General features: G+C 43.5%; 1 protein-coding gene across 3 annotated transcripts in view; it reads left to right on the forward strand.

Annotated features, from left to right (window-relative positions):
• The window catches only part of GABRA5 (gamma-aminobutyric acid type A receptor subunit alpha5), a 75,009-nt gene that overhangs the window by 19,804 nt on the left and 30,803 nt on the right, over positions 1-24,402 (forward strand). For 2 of the 3 annotated variants that reach the window (XM_049782696.1, XM_049782697.1), the window contains exons 3-5: positions 194-315; positions 1,254-1,321; positions 1,393-1,613. In XM_049782696.1, coding sequence (XP_049638653.1) covers positions 194-315; positions 1,254-1,321; positions 1,393-1,613 — 411 coding nt within the window. Of the gene's footprint in view, positions 1-193; positions 316-1,253; positions 1,322-1,392; positions 1,614-24,402 lie in introns of those variants that run through there. The other variant, XM_049782698.1, reaches the window with a different exon arrangement.

Here is a 24,402-nt window from a genome sequence, read left to right on the forward strand (position 1 = left end):
AGCAGAGCCAGGAGTAAGCCCTGAGCATCGTGGGCCATGGTGCAAAAGAACCCCCCACCCCCCAAATAAATAAAATGGCGGTCTTTGAGTCAGTTCTCAGTTCTGCCACCATCAGTCCTGGGAACAAGGTGGTGCATTCTGGAGAGGTGAGGTGCTTATGACCAAATGCTTCCTGCCTTTCTCGCTTGAAAAGCTTTTCGCAAATGCCAGCGGGCTCAGTGAAGGACGAGACCAATGACAACATCACCATATTCACGCGCATCCTGGATGGCCTCCTGGACGGCTACGACAGCAGATTGCGCCCCGGGCTTGGAGGTGAGGTCCCCAGTACACACATACACACAGGATGTCCCGTCCAGTGCTTTCTGTGCTAGGAGTTTATTGATTTCTGTTGATTGCATTTCATTTGTTTTTGAGACACACACATACACACACACACACACACACACACACACACACACACACACACGGTGATACACAGGGGTGACTCCTGGCTCTGTGCTCAGGAATCACTCCTGGTGGTCCTATAATCCATGGAATTATATGAAATTCTGGGAATGGAACCCAAACTGGCCACATGCAAGCACCCTCCTCGCTGTGCTGTCACTGCAGCCTCTGGATTAGGAAAGTCCTACTAATGCTGGTGGCTCAGACATGTGTGCTGTTCTGAGGGAGTCTGAAAATTCTTTCTCCCCAATTAATTTTGAGATCAGGTCTGATGTTCCCTGTGAGAAACAGACTCTGAGAAGACACCGAGTTAGCAAAGAATGTGGCCTCCATTTCCCTCTTTGTACAAGTCTTTTCCAGAAATCCCGATCAGCGTGAGTCTGCCTGGTGTTTTCCACTTGGAAATGTTTGATTTTTCACTAGGGTCACAAATCCCAGCATTCCCTTTGACTTGGGCAAGAGGATAATACATGGAAAGTTGAGGCTGGAGTACAATGAGGAAGTCATTGGGCTCACATACAGCCCCCCTGGAATTTGATCACTGGCCTCCTTAGGGTCCCCAGAGCCCCATCAGGAGGAATTCCTGAAAACAGAGCCCTGAGTAAACCCTGAGTACTATCCAAAAATTACTTCATGAAAGGTTAGGGCCAGAAAGTTAGCACAGTGAGCAGGGCCTTTGCCTTGCACACAGCAGACCAGAGTTTCACAGGCATCCCACATGGAGAGGCGCTGTTGGGGTTTTTTTGGGGGGTGTGTGTGTTGTAGTGTCCATGAGTCCCCACCTCCAGGAACTGTGTCTGTTTCAGAGCGAATCACACAGGTGAGGACCGACATCTACGTCACAAGCTTTGGGCCAGTGTCAGACACAGAGATGGTAGGTGCCTGCCTCCCTGACCCCCACCTCTCGCCCCCCCTCGGCACCCCACTCACGCCCCTCTACCCTAGGAATACACCATCGATGTGTTCTTCCGGCAAAGCTGGAAGGATGAGCGGCTGCGTTTCAAGGGCCCGATGCAGCGACTGCCACTCAACAACCTCCTGGCCAGCAGGATCTGGACGCCCGACACCTTCTTCCACAACGGCAAGAAGTCCATCGCGCACAACATGACGACGCCCAACAAGCTGCTGAGGCTGCAGGACGACGGCTCCCTGCTCTACACCATGCGGTCAGCGGACTGTGGGGACAGGGCATGCGGGGATGGGGTACATGGGGTGATGGCTCTTTGCTCTACACCATGTGGCTAGCAGAGAAGTAGAGGGCACCGGGTAGGGCATGCAGGGAGGACAGGCAGGCTTACAGAGATGGGAATACTCAAGGGTACAGGAGCACAGAGATGGGATGCTCAAGGATGCAGAGATGAGAATGTTCAGGGCTACAGGAGCACAGATATGGGGTGCTTAAGGGTACAGGGATGTAGAGATGGGGGTGTTCAGGGGTACAGGGGTGTTGCAAGTCAGCCCCTGAAGAGGTTGACTGATGGAGGGATGGAGGATGAAGCCTTTCTCTTCCAGCTCGGAGCACACGTCTGCCACCCTGTCTAGCTGACGGTTCTGAGGTGAAACAGCGGGTAAACAGCTCGCAGACAGTCAGGCTTGTGGAAATATTAGCTTTATTCGGTGGACAAGACTGAAGTCCCAAGACTCAGCCTCAGTTCCAGCAAAAGCCCCCGCCTTCCACAGACCCTTGTTTTTATCCCCCAGAGTCAGGTACCACCCAATGGTGGGATCAGATACCAACCAATGGTGGAAGCAGAATCAGGTCCGACCCTAGGGTGGGGGCACAAGGCCAGGTCACACCCTAGGGTAGGGCACAATCACCAATCAGTTTAGGGTGAGTAACATAGTAATCCCCTAAAATATTTACATACACAACAGAGGGGTACAAAGATTGGCTGCTTAGGAGTACAAGGGTGCAGAGAAGAGGTGTTCAGAGGTACAGGGGTGCAGAGATGGGATACTCAGGGGTACAAGGGCACAGAGATAGGGTGCTTAGAGGTACAGGGATGCAGAGATGGGTGCTCAGGGGTACAGAGGCACAGAGATGGGGAGTTTAGGGTTACAGGGATGCAGAGATGGGGTGTTCAGGGGCACAGAGACAAGGTGCTCAAGGGTATTGGGCTACAGAGATGGGAATCCTTGTGGTATAGGGGTACAGAGATGAAAATATTCAGGGGTTCATAGATATGGTGCTGGATGGAGGGAACAAGGCATGTGGAGAACAGGGGAGCATAAGATGGCACCAGACAGAGGGACATGGCCATGAGGGACACATGGGTCTGGGGAGTGCTGGGAAATGGCAGATGCAGAAGGCAAAAGTGTATGGGATATGGGCCGGGTCACAGAAGTGCTTGGAGTACCAGGACATGGGATCCCAGAGGGCACATGGGGTACATTAGGTATGGATGGGAGCGTGGAAGAAGGAAGGGGCACTGAAAGGTGCAGGGCTGAAGTCTGAAGACCTGGGTGAGATGTCACAGTTGCTGGACTGGGATTAGATGGTGCCTTTTGCTCTGGGTTCTGAGACATGCGGATCAGAGGAAGGGCTGAGGCTCTAATTACAGCACCAGGAGGACACAGGCTGGAGAGCAGCACAGGTGAGGAGGAGCAGCAAGCACCCCTGGAATCACTGCTGGGGTTCAGGAAGACTCTGGGCATCAGGGCAGGGGTCAGGAAAGAGAGGCACAAGATCAGGAATCCCACCACTGCTCTATGTCCAGCAGTAGAGACACGAGTGTGGAGGCCTGAGCATTGGGGCTTTGGGGGGTCTGTCCCCTAGATCCTGTGGGTGTGTCCCACAGCTCACTCCTACCCCTGTTCCCCCAAACGGCAAAGGCAGCTGCTTTGGGGGAAGCTTGATCATATGAGAGAAGGAACAAGGGTTTTCTTAAACACATTATTTCCCAGAAAGTATCTACCCTTGGAAGGTTCCAGAAACCAGCTCCTCCCAAGGCATGGAGCAGTCTGCTGCCCTGGTTAGATCTGAGAGCTGCTAATTTAAAATGACCATCATTCACTGTCTTTGCTCTGAATTATTGATTCCATCCAAGTAAATCAATAGATTGACTGCTGAGAAAGGCTCCTTTAATAGCTTCTCCGTCCCTGTGGTGGGTCTCAGACTTGGTTGGCATGTGTGTGAGAGAGGAGGAAAGAAGAAGGGAGGGGAGAGGCAAGAAGAATGGGGAGGTGAAAGGTAAGGAGAGGAAGAAGGGGGGAAGAGAACTGGAGAGGAGAGAAGTAAAGGAGGGAAAGGAAGGGGTGGAGAGAGGAGGGAAGGAGGAGGAGAGGAAGAGAGGGAAGAGAAGTGGGAAGGAGGGGAGGGAAGAAGAGGGAAAGAAAAGGGAAGGAGGAAGAGAGAGGGGAAAGAAAATGGCGGTGGAGGAAAGTAGGGGAGAGGAAGAGGAAGGGAAGGCAGAAGAGGTCCCTTGGCTGGGGTATATCTCATCTTCAGGGCATTTGATTGGGGGGCTCTTGGTTGGTCTTTATGTGATGTTGGGAACTCTTGGTTGGGGTGTCTAATGTCAAGGACTCTTAGGATGTATCTGATGTTGAGGACCTCTTGGCTGGGGTGTTCTTGATGTTGGGGGGCCCTTGGTTGGTCTTTATCTGGTGTTGGGAACTCTTGGTTGGAGTATCTGATGTCGGGGACACTTATTGGGGTGTACTTGATGTTGTTTGTTGTTGCTTTTGCATAGGCACAGTAAGTATTGGGGAAATTAGAAAGGAAATTCCTTTGGCTTTAGAGATAGAGTGTCTGCACCCTTGAAGCATACTGTCATGAGACCAACTACAGGCCCCGGACAGGAAGGGGGTGTACTTGATGTTGGGGATGCCACGGTTGGGCATATGTGATGTCGGGGACCCCTTAGTCGGAGCCCCCTAGTTGCGTATTTTTCACTGCTTTGCTTCCTATGTTGAAACCAGCAGGAGACGTCCATTCATCGAATGGCCACAAGAGGGCTGCCGCCTCCATGTTTTGATTCACGTTGATTCCTGGGCAGGAGAAGGGGTATCCTCAAGGGAGGCAGCCTAGGAAACCACCTGCTTATGGATGAAAATCCATCTCTGGACACTTGCTCTCTGCGGGTCTCTGTCCTTCTCGTGCATGTGTCTGAGTCCTAACTTTATACAGACAGTATGGACCTAGTAGACCTGGAGACAGTTCAACATGCTTCAACATGTGCATTTTATTCTTTTTAATCTTTTTAGATTTAAAATTTTTTTAAATTTTTTATTGAGACCATTGTGAATCACAAATCTTTCACAGCTGTATTTCAGGTGTTTGATGACAGTGAATGAGGGTCATTCCCAGCATAGTGTTGACCTCCCTTCATCGTAGTTTCTAGCATGCTTCCGCCACTCTTCCCAGCATGCCTCCCATACCTCAACCCCTAGCCCCCTGGACTATTAGTGTAACAGGTCCATTTTGTGTTTAGTTTATTATAGTTTGGGTCTCTTGATTCAATTGTCATTGACTTTGGCTTGGGTACTTAGATCTGACCTTTTTTTTTTTCCCCACTCAATGTTCCTGAGACCACTCGGCCCCTGGGCCCCATCCACATATTTATTTCTTTTCTCAATTTGTAAAAAGACATAGAAATATGAGACAGAACAAAGTGATTCAAGTTCTATGGGTCTATGGAAAAGTGGGAGCTCCTATTTAGAATATAAGTAAAATTAAAAGAAGAAAAGAAAAAAGAGGGAGGAAGAGGCAGGTGTGACTTTTTTTTTTTTTTTTGCATAGGCACATCAAACATTGGGAAAATTAGAAAAAAAATCCCTTTGGCCTAAGAAATACAGGGTGTCTTTACCCATGAAGCATACTGTCAAAAGACCAACTACAAGCTCTGGGCATGTTGGTTGTCCAGTCCCAAAGTCTTTCTTTATGGTCCCAGAAAAAATTCTGCTCAGTCACAGTTGACAAAGTCAGTCTTCTGTAGTTAGAGATCTCCAACCAGAGTATTTTCATGACAGGCGGACTTCGGCTCTGCATGGCAGAATCAAGATAGATGGCAAGAATCTAGATAGGTGATTCAAACTGTTACACCATAGGTCAGAGAGACAGGACAGAGGGAGGGAGCTCGCCTTGCATGTGGTCAGTGCGGGTTCAATCCCCAACCTATAGGGGCTGTCCTCTCTGCCTGTCAGAAATGATTCCTAAGTGCAGAGCCAGGAGTGACTCATGAGCACTACTGGGTATAACCCCCAAACCAAATAAAAAATATTATAACTGTGTTTTAAAAGGGGGACTATTATTAAGGGGCTGGAAGAGATAGAACAGCAGGGAGGACACTTGCCTTGCACATGGCCTACCCAGGTTCAATCCCTGGCATCCCATATGGTTCCCCCAAGCCTGCCAGGAGTGATTCCTGAGCATAGAGTGAGGAGTAACCCCTGAGCACCACCAGATGTGGCCCAAATTCCTCCCAAAACAAAAGATAAACTAAAGGGGGTATGCTATATAACAGTTCCAAGGGACTAAGATAAAAGTTTGTCTTTCTGGGGCCAGAAAAATAGCATGGAGGTAAGGCGTTTACCTTTCATGCAGAAGGTCATCAGTTCGAATCATGGCATCCCATATGGTCCCCAGTGCCTGCACGGAGCCAGGAAAAAACCTTGAGCACTGCCGGGTGTGACCCAAAAATTACACACACACACACACACACACACACACAAAAGTTTGTCTTTCTGCATATTTAGAATCTCAAAAGGGCTGCAATTGTAGGTCAAAGAAGAGTCAAGATTTAGGAATTTCTGAGTCACTGATGCTCAGTGGTAGGGTGTCTGTCTTGTTTGCAACCGACCTGGAACGAACCCAAATTTGATCACCAGCATCCCCTGTAGTTCCCAGACCCTGCCAGGAGTGATTTTGAGTGCTGAGCCAGGAGTAACCCCTGAGGGCTGCTGGGTATAGTTGCAAAAAGAAAAAAAAAAAAAAAAGAAAGAAAAAGAAGGCACTCTAGACAACAGTTATTCAAATTAAAGTTGAAAGTAATGGTTTGAGAACTCTTAACCCCCCCCCCCCAAGAAACTGAGAGCTCAATAAGGGGTTGTTGCTTTAGGGACTACCCCAGCAAGCTGGTAAATAAACTCCCATGTCTTATAAAAGAAAAAATATAGGAGTCTTGCTTTCTTCTTTTTTTGGGGGGGGGGGGGCGCACATTGTGTAGTGGTCAGGACTTACTCCTGGCTTTGCCCTGTTAGCGGAGCTCCAGACACTGTAGGGTGCCAGGGATTGAACCGGGGTCACCCACCTGTAGAGTCATCACCTTCCCCACTGTCATTTTCCCCTTCCTGGCTCAGACGTCTCTTGGCCCAATTCCCCAGGATCTTTTTGTGTATGATGAAATGTCACTGATTTCCCTGATGATCTGGACATGTCAGGCTGCATGGAGATAGTCATTTCTCTTTAATGCAGAGGCTGAATCTGGGGCAATGTTAGGATCAAAATTTTAGAATAGAAATGAGTACCATCATCACTTTGAAGTTTCTTGTTTGGGTTATGTATTTTGTCCTTCTGCTTTTGAAAAGCCACTATGCCCCCCCTCCTTCATGTCTCTCTCCATCTCTTTCCTTTCCTCCCTTTTGTTTCCTATTTGACTCGTTTTATTTCAAAAATAGACAAATAAGGGGCTGGAGAGATAGCACAGCGGTAGGGCTTTGCCTTGCATACTGCCAACCCCGGGACAGACCTGGGTTCTATCCTCAGCATCCCATAAGGTCCCCGGAACCTGCCAGGAGAGACTTCTAAGTGCAGAGCTAGGAGTAACCCCTAAGCACTGCTGGGTGTGGCCCAAAAGCCAAAATAAAATAAAATAAAATAGAATATTAAATCATAGAAACCATTGGGTATGGTTATGATGACAGGGATTTGGGAGAACTTGTAAGATCCTGCAGTGTAATGTGTGTAACACATGTGTGTTCATGCGTGTGCCTTTGTATTTGCCCACCTTGACTCTCAGTAGCTCTTGAGGAGTAGAACATTCTTAGAAAAATGCTCTTCAAGGATCTTTCCCTTTGTTTTTATTGTTGTTGTTGTTTTATGTAGAATAAAAATATAAAATACGATATCCACGAAGTTGGGGGCACCATGTTTCTAATCCCTTAGGCAGACCAGTCTGATGAAGCTGGGTAATGGTCGCAGAAAAATAATACACAGCAGTCAGAAAAGATATTCACTGGAGTCAGCTTGCTTTATTCCTCATGGCTTTCCTTCACCATATGCTGCCTGTATACCATGTGCTCTTTCTTTCTTCTTTCTTTCTTCCTTCCTTCCTTCCTTCCTTCCTTCCTTCCTTCCTTTCTTTCTTTCTTCTTTCTTTCTGTCTTTCTTTCTTCCTTCCTTACTTGCTTCCTACCGTCCATGCTAGCTTCCTTCTTTCTTCTTTCTTTCTTTCTTTCTTTTCTTTCTTCTTTCTTCTTTCTTTCTTTCTTTCTTTCTTTCTTTCTTTCTTCTTTCTTTCTTTCTTTCTTCTTTCTTTCTTTCTTCTTTCTCTTCTTTTTCTTTCTTTCTTTTTTTTCTTTTCTTTCTTTCTCTTGCTTCCTTCCTTCCTTCCTTCCTTCCTTCCTTCCATCCTTTCTTTCTTTATTTCTTTCTTTCTTTCTTTCTTTCTTTCTTTCTTTCTTTCTTTCTTTCTTTCTTTCTTCTTTCTTTCTTTCTTTCTTTCTTTCTTTCTTTCTTTCTTTCTTTCCTTCCTTCCTTTCTTCTTTCTTTCTTCTTTCTTCCCTTCCTTCCTTCCTTCCTCTTTCTTTTTCTTCCTTCCTTCCTCCTTCTTCCTTCCTTCCTTCCTTCCTTCCTTCTTCTTTCTTTCTTCTTCTTTCTCTTCTTCTTTCTTTCTTTCTTTCTTTCTTTCTTTCTTTCTTTCTTTCTTCCTTTCTTCCTTCCTTCCTTCCTTCCTTCCTTTCTTCCTTTCTTCCTTTCTTTCTTTCTTTCTTTCTTTCTTTCTTTCTTTCTTTCTTTCTTTCTTTCTTTCTTTCTTTCTTTCTTTCTTTCTTTCTTTCTTTCTTTCTTTCTTTCTTTCTTTCTTTCTTTCTTTCTTTCTTTCTTTCTTTCTTTCCTTCCTTCCTTTCTATCTTTCTGCTTTCTCTTTCTTTCTCTTTTTCCTTCCTTCCTTCCTTTCTTTCTCTCCCTCTTTCCTCCTTTCTCTTCCTTCCTTCCTTCCTCTCCCTCCTTCCTTCCTTCCTTCCTTCCTTCCTTCCTTCCTTCCTTCCTTTCTTTCTTTCTTTCTTTCTTTCTTTCTTTCTTTCTTTCTTTCTTTCTTTCTTTCTTTCTTTCTTTCTTTCTTTCTTTCTTTCTTTCATCTCTTTCTTTTTCTTTCTGTCTTTCTTCCTTTCTTTCTCTCTTTCTTCCTTTCTTTCTTCTTTTTTCTTCCTTCCTTTCTCCTTCCTGCTTCCTCCCTTTCTTCCTCCTCTCTCTCGCTCTCTCTCTCTCACCCCCCACAGCCAGACTAATCCAGGTGGGTTTAGGGAAACAGGAAGTTGGGGGAAAGGTTACAGTTTGGAGACACTTAGGTGGAGGAACACCCAGTAGTGCTCAGGGCTGACTCCTGACTCTGTGCTCAGGGATCACCCCTGCCGCTGCTGCTGCTCAGGAGAACGTATGAGGTATGAGGAGTGAGCATAGGTGGGCTGAATACAAGATAAATGTCCTTCCCTTCTCTCTCAGGGTCAGCAAGGAACTTTATAACTCAAGCCCTGAAAAATCAATTCCCATCACTCGGCACTGCAGGTACCTCTACCACATTCTGGTAGGAGAGTATTTTGGGGAGACACACCCCCACGTCCATACCTGCACACAAGCTCGCCCCATCCTGAACATCCTGCACCCAGCTGAGTTCTAGAAATTCACCCAGTCATTTCCAAATAATTCTCCAAGATAAACTGAGGCTTGCTCCAGTTGCCAGTGGGGGGTGAAATCACTCCCTTCCCTCCTCTTTAATCTCATGTGACAAACTTGGGGCATTGGGAAAGCATCTGGATCTGATATTTTTGGTTTTTTTTTTTTTTTTTGAGCCACACCCAGTGATGCTCAGGGGTTACTCCTGGCTCTTCTCTCAGAAATTGTTGGCTTGCTGATTTTTTTTTTAAGTTATAACAATCCTTGCAAAGTCAGAGATGGAAAGGTCTATGCTTACCTTGCATGTAGCAACCCAGGTTTCATCCTTACACTCCCCTGAGCTTCACCAGGGAGCAGCCTCACGTCCCCAGACCCCCGGAAGCCTTGCTCTCTCCCTGTCTTTGGGGGTGAGTCTTGGAGCACCTCCAGACTCCAGGCAGTATACTAGGGAACCCTGTTCCTAAGTCTGGGAGCTGGTTCCTGACTTGGTTATTTTCACCCCTCTTCGTCTCCACCATAGACATTGTACATCCTTTGGGATGTCTCCAGTCCTCGATACTATGGCTTCTCCAAGTCTCCCCTTTCCCTCCACACCTGCTGCACCCACCCACACACATATACACACATCAAAGTGCTTCTCTGGTGTTCAAGAGCCATGATTGCCTGAGCCCAGTAACTGCAGCGCCAAAGTTTGAACCTGGTTTGGCCACATAAAAGGAGACCTTCTCACCACCACTAAATGTCTGTACTCTCTGCCCGGTGCTCTGAGAATACCACCGCCCTGCAAGCACTGGTGGAAGGGAATAAATAAATAAATAAATGGACTTTTAGTCAGCCCAAGGTACCCCAAGAAGGCTGTATTCTACTAAATGAACAGCAGGGGGCAGAATGCTACTAGCTTTTAGGAGACAGAAGGCCCATATTCTCGGGAGAAGAAAAAAATACAGACACACAGACACATTCAGACACACACACACATACACACATATTCATGGACACAACCAGTTCCAGGAAATACACACAAACACATCACACATAACACACACAGATCCACACATAGACACAGACATGCACACAGATCCACATACATACATAGACACACACATTCAGCTCTAGTAAATGCACACAAAAAAATGCAAACACAACACAACACACAGACAGACACACACAGGCAAAACTCTCATCTCTGCCAAAAGCACTGGTCTTATGGGGACTGCAGAAGAGAAGTGTTACCTTTCAGATGGTTCTGGTGAGTCTGACTTTGCAGGGAACCTTTGTCCTAAAAACAGGCAGTTTTTTGGTCTTGCTGTGATCTACTGAGGCTGGAAGAGGAAGGGGATCTGGGCAAATTGGCACCACGGAGGATCCCTGCCATCCACAGCTGCTGAATCAGCTGAGAATAACCTTTGAGAGAGGACAGGAAAATGGATCTTCTGCCCACTTGGTTTCTGGGAGCCCGACTGGGTCCAGTGTCTGAGAGAACCAGGGTAACCTCAAATCCTCTCATGAGGGATGGAGGGAGTCCATGCACATCCAGATTATTGTCCAAAAACAGGGCTCTGCAATGCAACAGCCAAACTACACCTTTAACAAATATTTTGTTTTGTTTTTTTTTCTTTATTTAAACATCTTGATTACAAATATGATTGTGATTAGGTTTCAGTCATGTAAAGAACACCCCCCGTCACCAGTGCAACATTCCCACCACCAATGTCCCAAATCTCCCTCCATCCCACTCCCACCCCACCTGTACTCCAGGCTTTCCAGTTCCCTCATTCATTCACATGATTATGGTAGTTCTCTGTGTAGTTATTTCTATAACTGCACTCACCACTCTTTGTGGTGAGCTTCATAAAGTGAGCTGGAAGTTCCAGACCTCCTCTCATTGTCTCTAAGGATTGTTGCAAAAATGACTTTTATTTTTCTTAAAACCCATAGATGAGTGAGACTAGTCTGTGTCTCTCTCTCTCCCTCTGACTTATTTCATTCAGCACGATAGACTCCATGTACATCCATGTATAGGAAAATTTCATCACTTCATTTCTCCTGAAGGCTGCATTATATTCCATTGTGTATATGTTATATGTACCACAGTTTCTTTAGCCATTCATCTATTGAAGGGCATCTTGGTTGTTTCCAGAGCCTGGCTATTGTGAATAGTACTGCAATAAATATAGGTGTGAGGAAGGGGTTTTTGTATTGTATTCTTGTGTTCCTAGAGTATATCCCTAGTAGTGGAATACCTGGGTCGAATAGGAGCTCAATTTCCAGTTTTTGGAGGAATCTCCATATCGCTTTCCATAGAGGTTGGACTAGACGGCATTCCTACCAGCAGTGGATGAGTTCCTTTCTCTCCACATCCCCGCCAGCACTGATTATTCTCATTCTTTGTGATGTGTGCCAAACTCTGTGGTGTGAGATGGTATCTCATCATTGTTTTGATTTGCATCTCCCTGATAATCAGTGATGGGGAGCATTTTTTCATGTGCCTTTTGGCCATTTGTATATCTTTTTATCAAAGTGTCTGTTCATTTCTTCTCCCCATTTTTTGATGGGATTAGTTTTTTTCTTGTAAAGTTCTGTCAGTGCCCTCTATATTTTGGATATTAGCCCCTTATCTGATGTGTATTGGGTGAATAGTTTCTCCCACATGGTGGGTGGCTCTTGTATCCTGGGCACTATTTCTTTTGAGGTGCAGAAGCTTCTCAGCTTTATGTATTCCCATCTGTTTATCTCTGCTTCCACTTGTTTGGAAAATGCAGTTTCCTCCTTGAAGATGTCTTTAGTCTCAATGTCATGGAGTGTTTTACCTATGTGTTGTTCTATATACCTTAAGATATCAGGTCTGATATCTAGGTCTTTAATCCATTTGGATTTTACCTTTGTACATGATGTTAACTGGGGGTCTATGTTCACTTTTTTGCAAGTGGCTAACCAGTTTTGCCAGCACCACCATGTTGAAGAGGTTTTCCCTGTTCCACTTAGGATTTCTTGCTCTTTTGTCAAAAAATTAGGTAATTGTATGTCTGGGGAACGTTCTCTGAGAACTCAAGCCTATTCCACTGATCTGAGGGTCTGTCTTTATTCCAATACCATGCTGTTTTGATAACTATTGCTTAAAGTTTAAAGTTGACAACTTTATCATAACTTTATGATAAAGTTTGATAACTATTGCTTACAGTTTAAAGTTGGGGAAAGTAATGTCTCCCATTTTCCTTTTCCCTAGGAGTGCTTTACCTATTTGAGGGTGTTTATTGTTCCAGATGAACTTCATAAGTGTTTGATCCACTTCTTTGAAGAATGTCATGGGTATCTTTAGAGGGATCACATTAAATCTGTACAATGCTTTGGGGAGTATTGCCATTTTAATTATGTTAATCCTGCCAATCCATGAGCAGTGTATGTATTTCCATTTCCATGTGTCCTCTCTTATTTCTTGGAGCAGGGCTTTATAGTTTTCTTTGTATAAGTCCTTCATGTGTTTGGTCAAGTTGACTTCAAGATATTTGAGTTTTTGTGGCACTAATGTGAATGGGATTGCATTCTTGACGTCCATCTCTTCCCTATCATTATTGGTGTATAAAAGGCCGTTGATTTCTGTGTGTTAATTTTGTAGCCTGCCACCTTGCTATATGAGTCTATTGTTTCTAGAAGCTTTTTGGTAGAGTCTTCATGGTTTCCTAAAAAGAGTATCATGTCATCAGCAAACAGTGGAGCTTGATTTCTTCCTTTCATATCTGGATTCCCTTGATATCTTTTTCTTGCCTGTTCACTATAGCAAGCACTTCCAGTACTATGTTGAAGAGAAGTGGTGAGAGCAGACAGCCTTGTCTTATACCAGAATTTAGAGGAAAGGCTTTTAGTTTTTCTCCATTGAGGATAATATTTGCCATTAGCTTGTGGTAGATTGGTTTAATTAGATTGAGAAAGGTTCCTCTCATTCCCATCTTGCTGAGAGTTTTGATCAAGAATGGGTGTTGGATGCTTTCTCTGCGTCTATTGATATGATCATGTGATTTTTATTTTTCTTGTTGTTGATGTTGTGTATGATGTTGATAGATTTATGGATGTTAAACCATCCTTGCATTCCTGGGGTGAAACCTACTTGATCGTAGTGTATGATCTTCTTGATGATGCATTGGATCCTATTTGCCAGGATTTTGTTGAAGATCTTTGCATCTGCATTCATCAGGTATATTGGTCTGGAATTTTCTTTTTTTAGCAGCATCTCTGTCTGGTTTTGGTATCAAGGCGATGTTGGCTTCATAAAAGCTGTTTGGGAGTGTTCCCGTTTTTTCGATTTCATGGAAGAGCCTGGTTAGGATTGGTAGTAGCTCCTCTTGAAAGGTTTGAAAGAATTCATTAGTAAATCCATCTAGGCCTGGGCTTTTCTTTTGGGGCAGATATTTGATTACAGTTTTAATTTCCTCACTAGTGATGGGGGTGTATAGATATGCTACATTCTCCTTACTTAACTGTGGAAGGTTGTAAGTGTCCATTTCTTCTAGGTTCTCATGTTTAGTAGCATAAAGTTTCTCAAAGTAGTCTCTGATTACCCTTTGGATCTCTGCTATATTTGTTGTGATCTCCCCCTTCTCATTTCTAATACGGGTTATCAGGTTTCTCTCTCTCTTTCTTTGTCAGTTTTGCCGATGGTCTATCAATCTTGTTTATTTTTTCAAAGAACCAACTTCTGCTTTTGTTGATCTTTTGGATTGTTTTTTGGTTTTCCACTTCATTGATTTCTGCTTTCAGCTCTGTTATTTCCTTCTGTCTCCCTATTTTGGGTTTCTTTTGTTGAGCACTTTCTAATTCTATGAGCTGCGTCATTAAGCTATTCAGGTAGGCCCCTTCATCTTTCCTGATGTGTGCTTGCAAAGCTATAAATTTTCCTCTCAGGACCGCTTTTGCTGTGCCCCATATATTCTGGCAGTTGTGTCTTCATTATCATTTGTTTCCAGGAGAGTTTTGATTTCATCTCGGATCCACTGGTTGTTCAGTAGCAGGGTGTTTAATTTCCAATTGTTAAAGTTTTTCGTCTGTGTGGCTTTGTAGTTCACATCTAATTTCAGAGCCTTGTGGTCAGCAAAGGTAGCCTGCAAGATTTCTATCCTCTTGATTTTATGAAGGTATGTTTTATGTGTCAGCATGTAGTCTATCCTGGAGAATGACCCATGTACATTGGAGAAGAATGTGTATCCAGATTTTTTGGGATGGAGTGTCCTATATATATTAACTAGTCCTCTTTCTTCCATTACTCTTTTCAGGGCTAGTATGTTTTTGTTGGGTTTTAGTCTGGTTGACTATCAAGTGTTGACAGGGCCGTGTTGAGGTCTCCCACAATATTGTGTTTTTATTGATGTCTTCTTTTATATTTGTCAGTAATTGTATTAGATAATTTGCTGGTCTCTCATTGGGTGCATATATGTTTAATAGTCTGATTTCTTCTTGTTGCACATATCCCTTGATTAGTACATAGTGTCCATCTTTGTCCCTTACCACTTTTCTGAGTATAAAGTTGGTGTCATCAGATATTAATATGGCCACCCCAGCTTTTTTAAGGGTGTTGTTTGATTGGATGATTTTCCGCCAGCCTTTGATTTTGAGTCTATGTTTGTTCCGACTATTCAGGTGTGTTTCTTGTAGGCAGCAGAAGGTTGGATTCATCTTCTTGACCCATTTTGCCACTCTGTGTCTTTTAGTTGGTGAGTTTAGTCTATTGACATTGAGGGAGATGATTGTCATAGGATTTAATGTCATCTTTGTAGATAAGTTTGCTGTGTTTGTTGGTCTCTCTTGTCTTAAAGTAGACCTTTCAGTTTTTCTTTTAAGGCTGGTTTTTCATCTGTGAAGTTTATGAACTGTTGTTTATTCATGAAATTATGTATCTTTCCTTCAAACCTATACATGAGTCAGGCTGGGTGCAGTATTCTCAGTGAGGCACCCATTTCATTTAGTCTTGTCACAATATCCCACCACTGTCTTCCGGTCTTGAGAGTTTCTTGTGACATGTCTGCTGTAAGTCTTAGGGATGCTCCTTTAAATGTAATTTTCTTTTTTGATCTTTCTGCTTTCAGTATTCTATCTCTATCTGTGGGATTTGTCATCGTAATGAGGATGTGTCTTGGGGTGTTTTTCTTTGGGTCTCTTTTAGCTGGTACTCTTCAGGCATGCAAGATTTTATTTCATGTAGTCTTTAACTCTGGGAGTATCTCTTTGATGATGTCTTTGACAGTTGATTCTTCCTGGAGATCTCTTACCTGGGCCTCTGGGACTCCAATGATTCTTATGTTGTTTCTGTTGAGTTTATCAAAGACTTCTATTTTCATCTGTTTACATTCCTTGAGTACTTTTTCCATTGCCTGATCATTTGTCTTAAAGTTCTTTTCCAATTTCTTCTGCTGTGCTGAGTTTTTCTGCATCTCATCTTCTAGTGCACCAATTCTGTCCTCAGCTGCTATTACTCTGCTGGCGAGGCCATCCACTGAGTTTTTCAGTTGAGCTACCATGTTTTTCAGATCTGTTATTTCAGTTTGGAGTTTTCTGATTTCTGTCTTTGTGTTCTGTTCAGATTGATCTATGCTTTCTTTGATTTCTACAAACATCTTCCATATTTCTATTCTAAACTTCTTATCGGAGAGGTTAATCAGATGGTTGGAATTTTTTAGGTCATTCGCACTATTGTCTTCATTCTCTGTGCATGTGTTTGCCTGCGAGGTTTCCCCCATTGTCACGCTTGTAGTGTGATTTTTTTCTGCGTGTTGTGGTGGAGTTCATTGGTTAGAAAGAGTGTGCGGCCGCGAAGTGAAGCTAAGTGGCCATCCTTTTCTGGAGCCTCTGGGAGAGCTATTTTTCTGGGCCCTTTTTGGCCCACTCCCAAGAGGTTCAGGAAACAGGACAGTGGAAAAATACACACAGGTAACACTTAGAGTTTCTCACAGTCGGGAACCACTGGGTAGGCGTAGATATTCCTAGCCTGATATCACAAACAGGGGACTTGCCTATCTGCAGAAGACTGCGGATAGCCAGTTTTCATTGTCGGGCACAGTTCCTTGGCATTCAGGCCCTTGGATGAGCCTCTGGGAGAGCTATTTTTCTGGGCCCTTTTTGGCCCACTCTCAAGAGCTTCAGGAGACAGGACAGTGGAGAAACACACAGACAACATTTACAGTTTCTCACTTAACAAATATTTTATGCCCATACAAGGGCTTAAAATTTATGGGGATGGGATTAGGTAGGTAGCTAGAGAGCTGGAGCACTGGTTTTACATGTGGGAGCCTGAGGATTACTCCCCAGCACTGCATGGTCCACTGAGAGTGACTCTTAAATACGGTGGCAAGAACTTCCCTGAGCACCATTAGGTGTGAACAACACCAGCAAAAAAAGTAAAAGCGAATTCATTTTTACACTTGACCTGAATGTCTACTTTAGCATTATGATTTTACTTCTTTGGTTGAATTTCTATGATTTATAGGACAGTTTGTGTTGGTTTTCAGTGCAAATAAGTTCAACACTGACCCCTCACAAGACACCTCAGTCCCATCTGTACCCCTCACTAGACACCTTAGTCCAACCTGTTGGTAGAGGACTTGCACTGGTCCTCACATTGCCTTCTAATTAGATGTCTCTTGATGGTTCCTTCAGTTTTCCTGTTAAAAAGATGTTTCCCATTGCCTCCTCATCTGGCTTTCCCCTCTTCCCTTGGGGGTGGGCTTTGTTTTTCCCAATAAAGGCTGCATTGGAGGCCTGGAGGGGAAGCTGCCATCTTGACTCATGGTTCCACTTGGTGGAGCAACAGGTTTATGGGTGAGCAGCTTGCAGTCTTAGTTTCTGGCTTGCTATTTCTCCCCAACTGTTTGTGGATTATTTCCTGTATCAGAATTGCTGCTGGACCTGCATTTCTTGTCCTACCTGGATGCAAGACATGGGTTCCCTCTCCCCCTCTGGGGATTGTGGAACACATAGCCCACCATTTCACACAACCCTGACCCCTCAGTAGACATGTAAGTCCAACACTACCATCAATAGGGATGGTGCTCTCTGACCCCCAAACACCCCAACACCCTTTCTTTCCAAACCTCCCCATAAACTTCACTGCTAAGATTGTTCCCTTAAACCTGGGGCCTCACGGCTATGGGACACCTCTTTTTCTGAGACTTTCCCAGGGAGGAACTTGACATGGAGCCTTGACCTGCACGGATATGCACTGGTGCACTGGCACATGGAAAAATATTCCCCTTCATGTGTCTGTCTTCCCTTTCCCAATTGAAAAGGACACTGAAGGTGTCTACATGGTTTTCATGGTTTGCTCTTTGGGTGATGGAGGATGGGATGGATAAAGAGTCCCTAGAGATGTTCAAGAAGCCCAGTTCAGTGTAAGGTGGAATATATGGACCATTGGATTAATTGGCCAAGTCTAGTTAACCTCTAGACTTTCTATTTAGTTTTTTAAAAAGGATTTTCTAGGGGCTGGAGTGATAGTACAGCAGAGAGTGCACTTGTCTTACTTGGGGTCCATCCCTAAGCACTCCAGGAGTAATCCCTGAGTGCAGAGCCTGATTACCATATTTTTGTTTTATAAGATGTACCTGGTCACGAGACAAGCATAGTTTTTAGATGAGGAAACCAAGAAAAAATATTCTAAAGCAAATGGTGTACTAAAATATTTAAAAACTATAACAGAATAATATTTCAACCATGTTAAGTGAACAGCAGGCAACGTAGCATTAAGAATCGTTGGGACTTCTCTTCTACCCTGCTTTAGCTGAAGGCAACATTCGCTCCATAAGATGCACAGACATTTCCCCCTATAGTTTTCGGGGGGAGTGCATCTTATGGTATGAAAAATATGGTAAGTCCTGAGCACCATCAGGTATGGCCAATCTCCCCTACCCCCTAAATTATTATAATTATTTTTATGAACAAAATCCTCTCTTTGGAATGACCTTCTGGAATGTTCAGCTTACGGTTCCCCCCCACTTATTTATTTCTGTGTCTATTCCTTCAAATTCTCCTTGTGAGACTTTCCCATCTGCTTATAACTTGCTTCCATTGTATGTTCTGCATTAGTAGCTGTAACAACTGTTTTTGCTTTTTCATGTTATCCAACTCCCTAGAAACATACCTGTTCTTGGGAAGGCTTTGACACAGATGCACAAAGCCAGTCAGTTCTTCCAAGCTTGTAACTCACTTGTTTCTAGCTTGAGATGCATCTTGCCCCGAGAATTCTGTGCAGGAATGTGGCCTCCTATTTTTTTGAGATTACCACCCAGTTGGATAGACAGTCTGTCCTGAAATTAATTAATACACCCCAGAAAAACTTGTTGAATTTTTTTTAGTTAAGACTTCTCCTGGGTGTGTGGGGGGGCCTGGCTGGAGTGGTGGTGCAAGTGGTAAGGTGTCTGCCTTGCCCACGCTAGCCTAGGACAGACTGCAGTTCAATCCCCTGGCATCCCATATGGTTCCTCAAGTCAGGAGTGATTTCTGAGTGCATATCCAGGAGTAACCCCTGAGCATCACCAGGCGTGGCCCAGAAACAAAAACAAAAACAAAAAGAATTATCTTAGGGGCCGGAGAGATAGCACAGTGGTAGGGCATTGCATGCTACTGACTCGGGAGGGACCCAGTTCAATTTCCAGCATCCCATATGGTCCCCCAGCCTGCCAGTGGTGATTTCTGAGTGCAGAACCAGGAGGATCCCTGAGCTCTGCTGGGTGTGGCCCAGAAACCAATTAATCAATTAATCTATCAATAAAGTTTAAAAAATTTCTCCTAAATGTTGCACTTTAATTTTATTACAGTTCTAGTTTTGCTTTTCTTTTTTTTCTTTTTTGGCCTAGAGGTAGGGGAATGAGCTTATTGCTGCATCATTCCTGGTAGGGTTTGGAGGTTATATGGGGTGTCAGAGAAGGAAGTAGGGTTGGCTCCTTACTGGACAAGCACCTTAACTCCTGTTCTCTCTCTGGCTTCTATTGTCAAATTAAAAAATTTTTTTTTGTTTTCAGCCTAATGCAGCAGTGCTTGGGGGGGTAACTCCTAGCTTTCTGCTCAGAAATGACTCCAGACAGGCTTGGGAGACCCTATGAGATGCTGGCAATCGAACTGGGTCAGCCATGTTGGAAGGCAAATGTCCTCCCCATTGTGCTATCATTCTGGTCCCACAAATAAAACTCTTTTGGTAGTGGCAACCTTTGCCAGTTTATCATTGCTTTTTCTTGATGAAGAGACTTCTTAGGCCCCTAATTCATGCATTTTTTTCTTCCCAGACATTTTCAAGGCATTTGTTATTTTTTAGGCATTTAAGTTGAAAGTATTCACTATAAACTGATAACAATACTCTTAAAAGTGAGACAACAGTGGAGATAGGAAAAGGAGATAATTTCCAGTTTTACTGGATCTTTCTGTTTGCATTATAGGAATTAAAATAATATTGTCAATAATTGTCATGATCCTTCCTTAGTGGGAATTTGGGAATATAGAGATTTGACTAAGGATGGAATCTAGGACTGCTTGATTTTACAGCCATTCCTACCTGCTCTTTCTTGCAGGTAGAACCTTTCCCCACTGATTGCCTTGTGCTTTCTCATTAAAGAAACTTTCATTTCCAGATTTTTTTTTAACCTCGGCACTCAGGGGTTACTCCTGGTTCTATGCTCAGAAATGGCTCCTGACAGGCACAGGGGACCATATGGGATGCCGGGATTCGAATCACAGTCCTTCTGCATGAAAGGCAAACGCCTTACCTTCATGCTATCTCTCCAGCCCCTCCAGATGTTTCTTTATTTTTTTTAAATATAATTTTTATTTTAATCATAGTGGCTTACATATCATTGACAATATTTTAGGTACATATTAACATAAAACTAGGGGAATTCCCATCACCGAATTGTCCTCCCTCCACCTCCGTTCCCGTCCTTCTTCCCATAACCTCTTCCCTTACCCCCTGGGCTGCTAGAATAAGTGGTCCCCTCTGTGCTTAGCTTACTATTTAGTGGTCTTACACCTATTTGGTCTTGGTACTTCCCTTATTCCCCCCCCCCAATTGGGAGGCGGGACTAGATAGTTCAAGTTATGCGGTTTTGTTTGAAGAAGAGAAAAGTAATAACCTGGAGAAAAAAAAAGAAAAAAAGAATCAGATACTCTGGAAATGGGCGGAGTCCTTCTAGATGTTTCTTTATGCTGTTCCCTTTCTTGCAGTTTTGACACAAACCCCCCACTGGTCTATGTTCACTTCTTACATTTGATCGATTGAACAGGTTTACTGATAGGCCTGTGGGTGAGCATAAAAAATTAAATATAATATTCCCATGCTCATATTACTCACGGAGATGCCTCCAGAGACACGCTGGCCTCCAGAAAAGAAATGACCATGTTGATCAAGACAGATCAATAAAGTTGATGTCTCTTTCACCTAGAAATTTTGTCAAATGGTCACACACATGCTGGTTTTATTGGCATAAATAATGATTTCTGACACTTCCCTTTTGAGAGCTAAAAGAAAATAAGAATCCTAAAATAGAGCTCCAACGTCATAATGTTTAGCCCAGAATAATGGCGATGATGACTCCCACCTCCCTGTTATATTGCCATGAAGACAAATGAACTGATTAGCCATCAAATGAATTATGAGATCTGGAGCTCAAATTTGAAGGACGCTGTAGAATTTGGTGCTATGGCTAAAAAGAAGATTTGCATGCTATTAGCACACACACACAAAAGACATTTTGGGTTTATTTGGATTTGTTTGGGTTTTGTTTTGGGGCCACCTCCAACAGTCCTCAGGGATCACTTCTGGTAGGGCTGGGGGACCATGCTGGGTGCTACATGTAAGGAAGATGCCCTATCCATTCTATTTTGGTTTTGGGGCCACACGCAGTGGTGCTCAGGGGTTGCTCAGGGGTTACTCCTGCCTCTGCACTCAGAAATAGCTACTGGCAGGCTCAGGGACCATATGGGATACTGGGGTTCAAACCTAGGTAAACTTCTGCATGCAAGGCAAAGGCCCCACTGCTGTGCTATCACTCTGGCCTTAAAGAGATGTTCTTTAAAGCGCAAAACCCTGCAATTATGTCAATCTAAAAGCTACATTCTTGTCATGTTGACTCAGTTGAACTCTGAGACTAGACCCTACTACCTTCTACTCTGGCAATGTCACCCTCCTTTAAATTTAAATCTAGTTGATATTTACCATATCTCACTGCACACTCATTTTCCTAGCTGAGTCCTAGGCACCACTCCTGCTTCCACACTTGAGAAGCTGGGTGTCTGGTCTCTTCCTTGTCATAGGCAAACACCTTCTTTGAATTGGGTATGACCAGGATCTATATTCCTTAGGGTATCTGTAAACCAGGGCCAACACAATGACCAGATTTTCAGCGAACTGTGTCCAGCCTTCCTGCAAAATCTGTGACTTTTTAATGTAGCAAAGCGTCAATTCCACAAGGACAGCTTATGATGTATTTTTGGGGGGAGACTCGGGGTGTGAGCCACACCTGGTGATGCTCAGGAGCAAATACTGGCTCTGGACTCAGGGACTGGCTTGTTGGCAGTGCTCAGGGGACCATATGGGGTGCTGGGAATCAAACCAGAGTCAATCAAAGTGGTGACATGTCAGTTAAATGGAATGTCCTATAAACATTAGAAATTAAAGTCATGTTACCAGCAAAATCAACAAAGCCTAACTGATGAATAATTCAATTTTTATGGTGTTGGAATGTTGTGAGCAGACACAAGCAGTCAAATGTTTCCTTATTGAATAAACAACTGGGGATTCTGCATGAACAAGACTCCCCAGGAGAAAGTCCCAGTGGGCTGGGGGTGGGCACGACTGAGAGGGTCTTACAGCAATTTTGAGCTGCTGTTGGGTAACTGGAGACCAGGATCAACTCAGCCTCCTGCCATCTTTATTCCCCCTGGTTTCTTTATTTAAAAAGAAAAGTAACTGTTATGGCCTCTTTTCCAAACAGGAAGCATGCACCTGAGAGGGACTGTCATTTTACCAAGGCCACACAGTCAGTACATAGCTCAGCAGCTGGAGATGTCGTCTCTTTGTTTTTCTTGAGGCACTCTCTGTGGAGAGGTGGCCGTGGTGAAAGCAGCTCTCCTGTGACTTTAGGATTCTGAGCCCTTGATTAGAATGGTGGACATCCAAGTTGAAGCAATCCTTTGAATTCCTAAGATGCCCTTTTGCTGACATTAAAATTCTGTTGGAATGTGATTTTTTTTTTTTTTTTGGTTTTTGTATCACACCTGGTGATGCTCAGGGGTTACTCCTGGCTATGTGTTCAGAAATCGCCCCTGGCTTAGGGGACCATATGGAATGCTGGGGAATCAAACCAAAGTTAGCATATGTAAGGCACCACCGCTCTGACCCAGAACATGATGTTTTGATAAGTTTTGATAAGTCAGTGCTTGATGTTTTAACTGAATTTTTAACTGAAACAGAAAGTAGACCAATAATAATAGTGGAAATATATAATAATAAAATCATTTTTATATAATTATTATCTATTCTATAAATAGAATAAATATTATATTATTTTATTTACATAAATTATATATAGTTATTACATAGAGAGATATATAATTTATATAATGTTATATGATATTAATGTAATACTATTTTTTTTGCTTTTATTTATTTATTTTGCTTTTTGGGTCACACTCAGTGATGCTCAGGGGTTCCTCCTGGCTATGCACTCAGAAATTGCTCCTGGCTTGGGGGACCATATAGGATGCCAGGCTATCAAACCGAGGTTTGACTAGGATAGCACGTGCAAGGCAAATGCCCTACTACTTGAGCCACCGCTCTGGCACTATGATCATATATTTATATATTATATATTTATATGTAATTTATATACATAAATTATATAAATATATAATATATCGATATTATATAAAATAAATGTATTGTGTCAATATAGCAAATATTATATAATAAGAGTGGAAAAGTAATAGTGGACGCTTGGATATCTCTGTAATGCCAGACCATGATTCTACAGGCACTTTTCTTAATGTTTGAGCTTCATTCTCTTTATCTGAAAAGGGGGTGGCTGAGAAAGGTGCCTGGCTGGTTTCTTTGCGCTGTGATTACCCCCATTTATTCTTCAGAGGGCTTTGATCTCAATTCCTTGGGAAGGAAGTTTGGTAGTCATCAAGACATTATGCATTTCAAGGACCCCATAATGGAAAGGATCCTTTTATCTAGGGGGTTTATTATGTTTCTTAGGATTCTAAAAGCCTAGGCCATTTCTGAAATATTTAAAGGGATCAAAAGTTTAATTGTGTTTTCTTCCTGAGGCTGAAACATTTGCTGTTGGAAGACTTAGTTAAATAATTCATTAATTTATTAGACAAATGTTCTTTTTGGCTAGTATTACAGAGGCAGCATATATTTTCCCAAGTTTGGGGTGTTTTCTCTCTCTCTCTCTGTTAAAATGGAGAATGAAAAATAAAATAAAATAAAATGGAGAATGACCCATGAAGCTCTAATGTTGCAAGGTATTGGGTGGTTCATTATAAAACTCACTATATTTTTATGTTTAAAAGTCATTCTTTTTCTTTAATGGAGTCTTCTTTTTACAGTCAGACAAATCCTATCTACTCATCTCTGCTTCAACTCTGTGCTCAATCTCTTATGTGAAACTTCATCTAAATTCTTTGCCATTAAAAACGGCTGTCCAGACAGTGATTTTAGGAGGTGGTCAGCGTTAGGGCAGGTAACCAGAATGAAGCTGTAAAAAGTCTGTCTTTAAAAAAAGCAGACTCAGACTACAGTGCCCATAATTTTTCCAAGAAAGGTGAGAAGGGCAGGAAGAAGAGAGGGAGGAGTGCATGGAGATTGTGTCTGGGGCTCACATCTCCCTAGCCTCTGTCTTTTTTTTTTTTTTTTGGGCCACACCCGGCATTGCTCAGGGGTTACTCCTGGCTGTCTGCTCAGAAATTGCTCCTGGCAGGCACGGGGGACCCTATGGGACACCGGGATTCGAACCAACCACCTTTGGTCCTGGATCGGCTGCTTGCAAGGCAAACACCGCTGTGCTATCTCTCCGGGCCCCCCTAGCCTCTGTCTTGTCTCATGTGTCCCTACAAACATCAGAATAGCCTGGTGGTTGCTTCCT

Source organism: Suncus etruscus, chromosome 11, assembly GCF_024139225.1.
Source record: "Suncus etruscus isolate mSunEtr1 chromosome 11, mSunEtr1.pri.cur, whole genome shotgun sequence".
In the NCBI taxonomy this organism is placed as follows: domain Eukaryota; kingdom Metazoa; phylum Chordata; class Mammalia; order Eulipotyphla; family Soricidae; genus Suncus; species Suncus etruscus.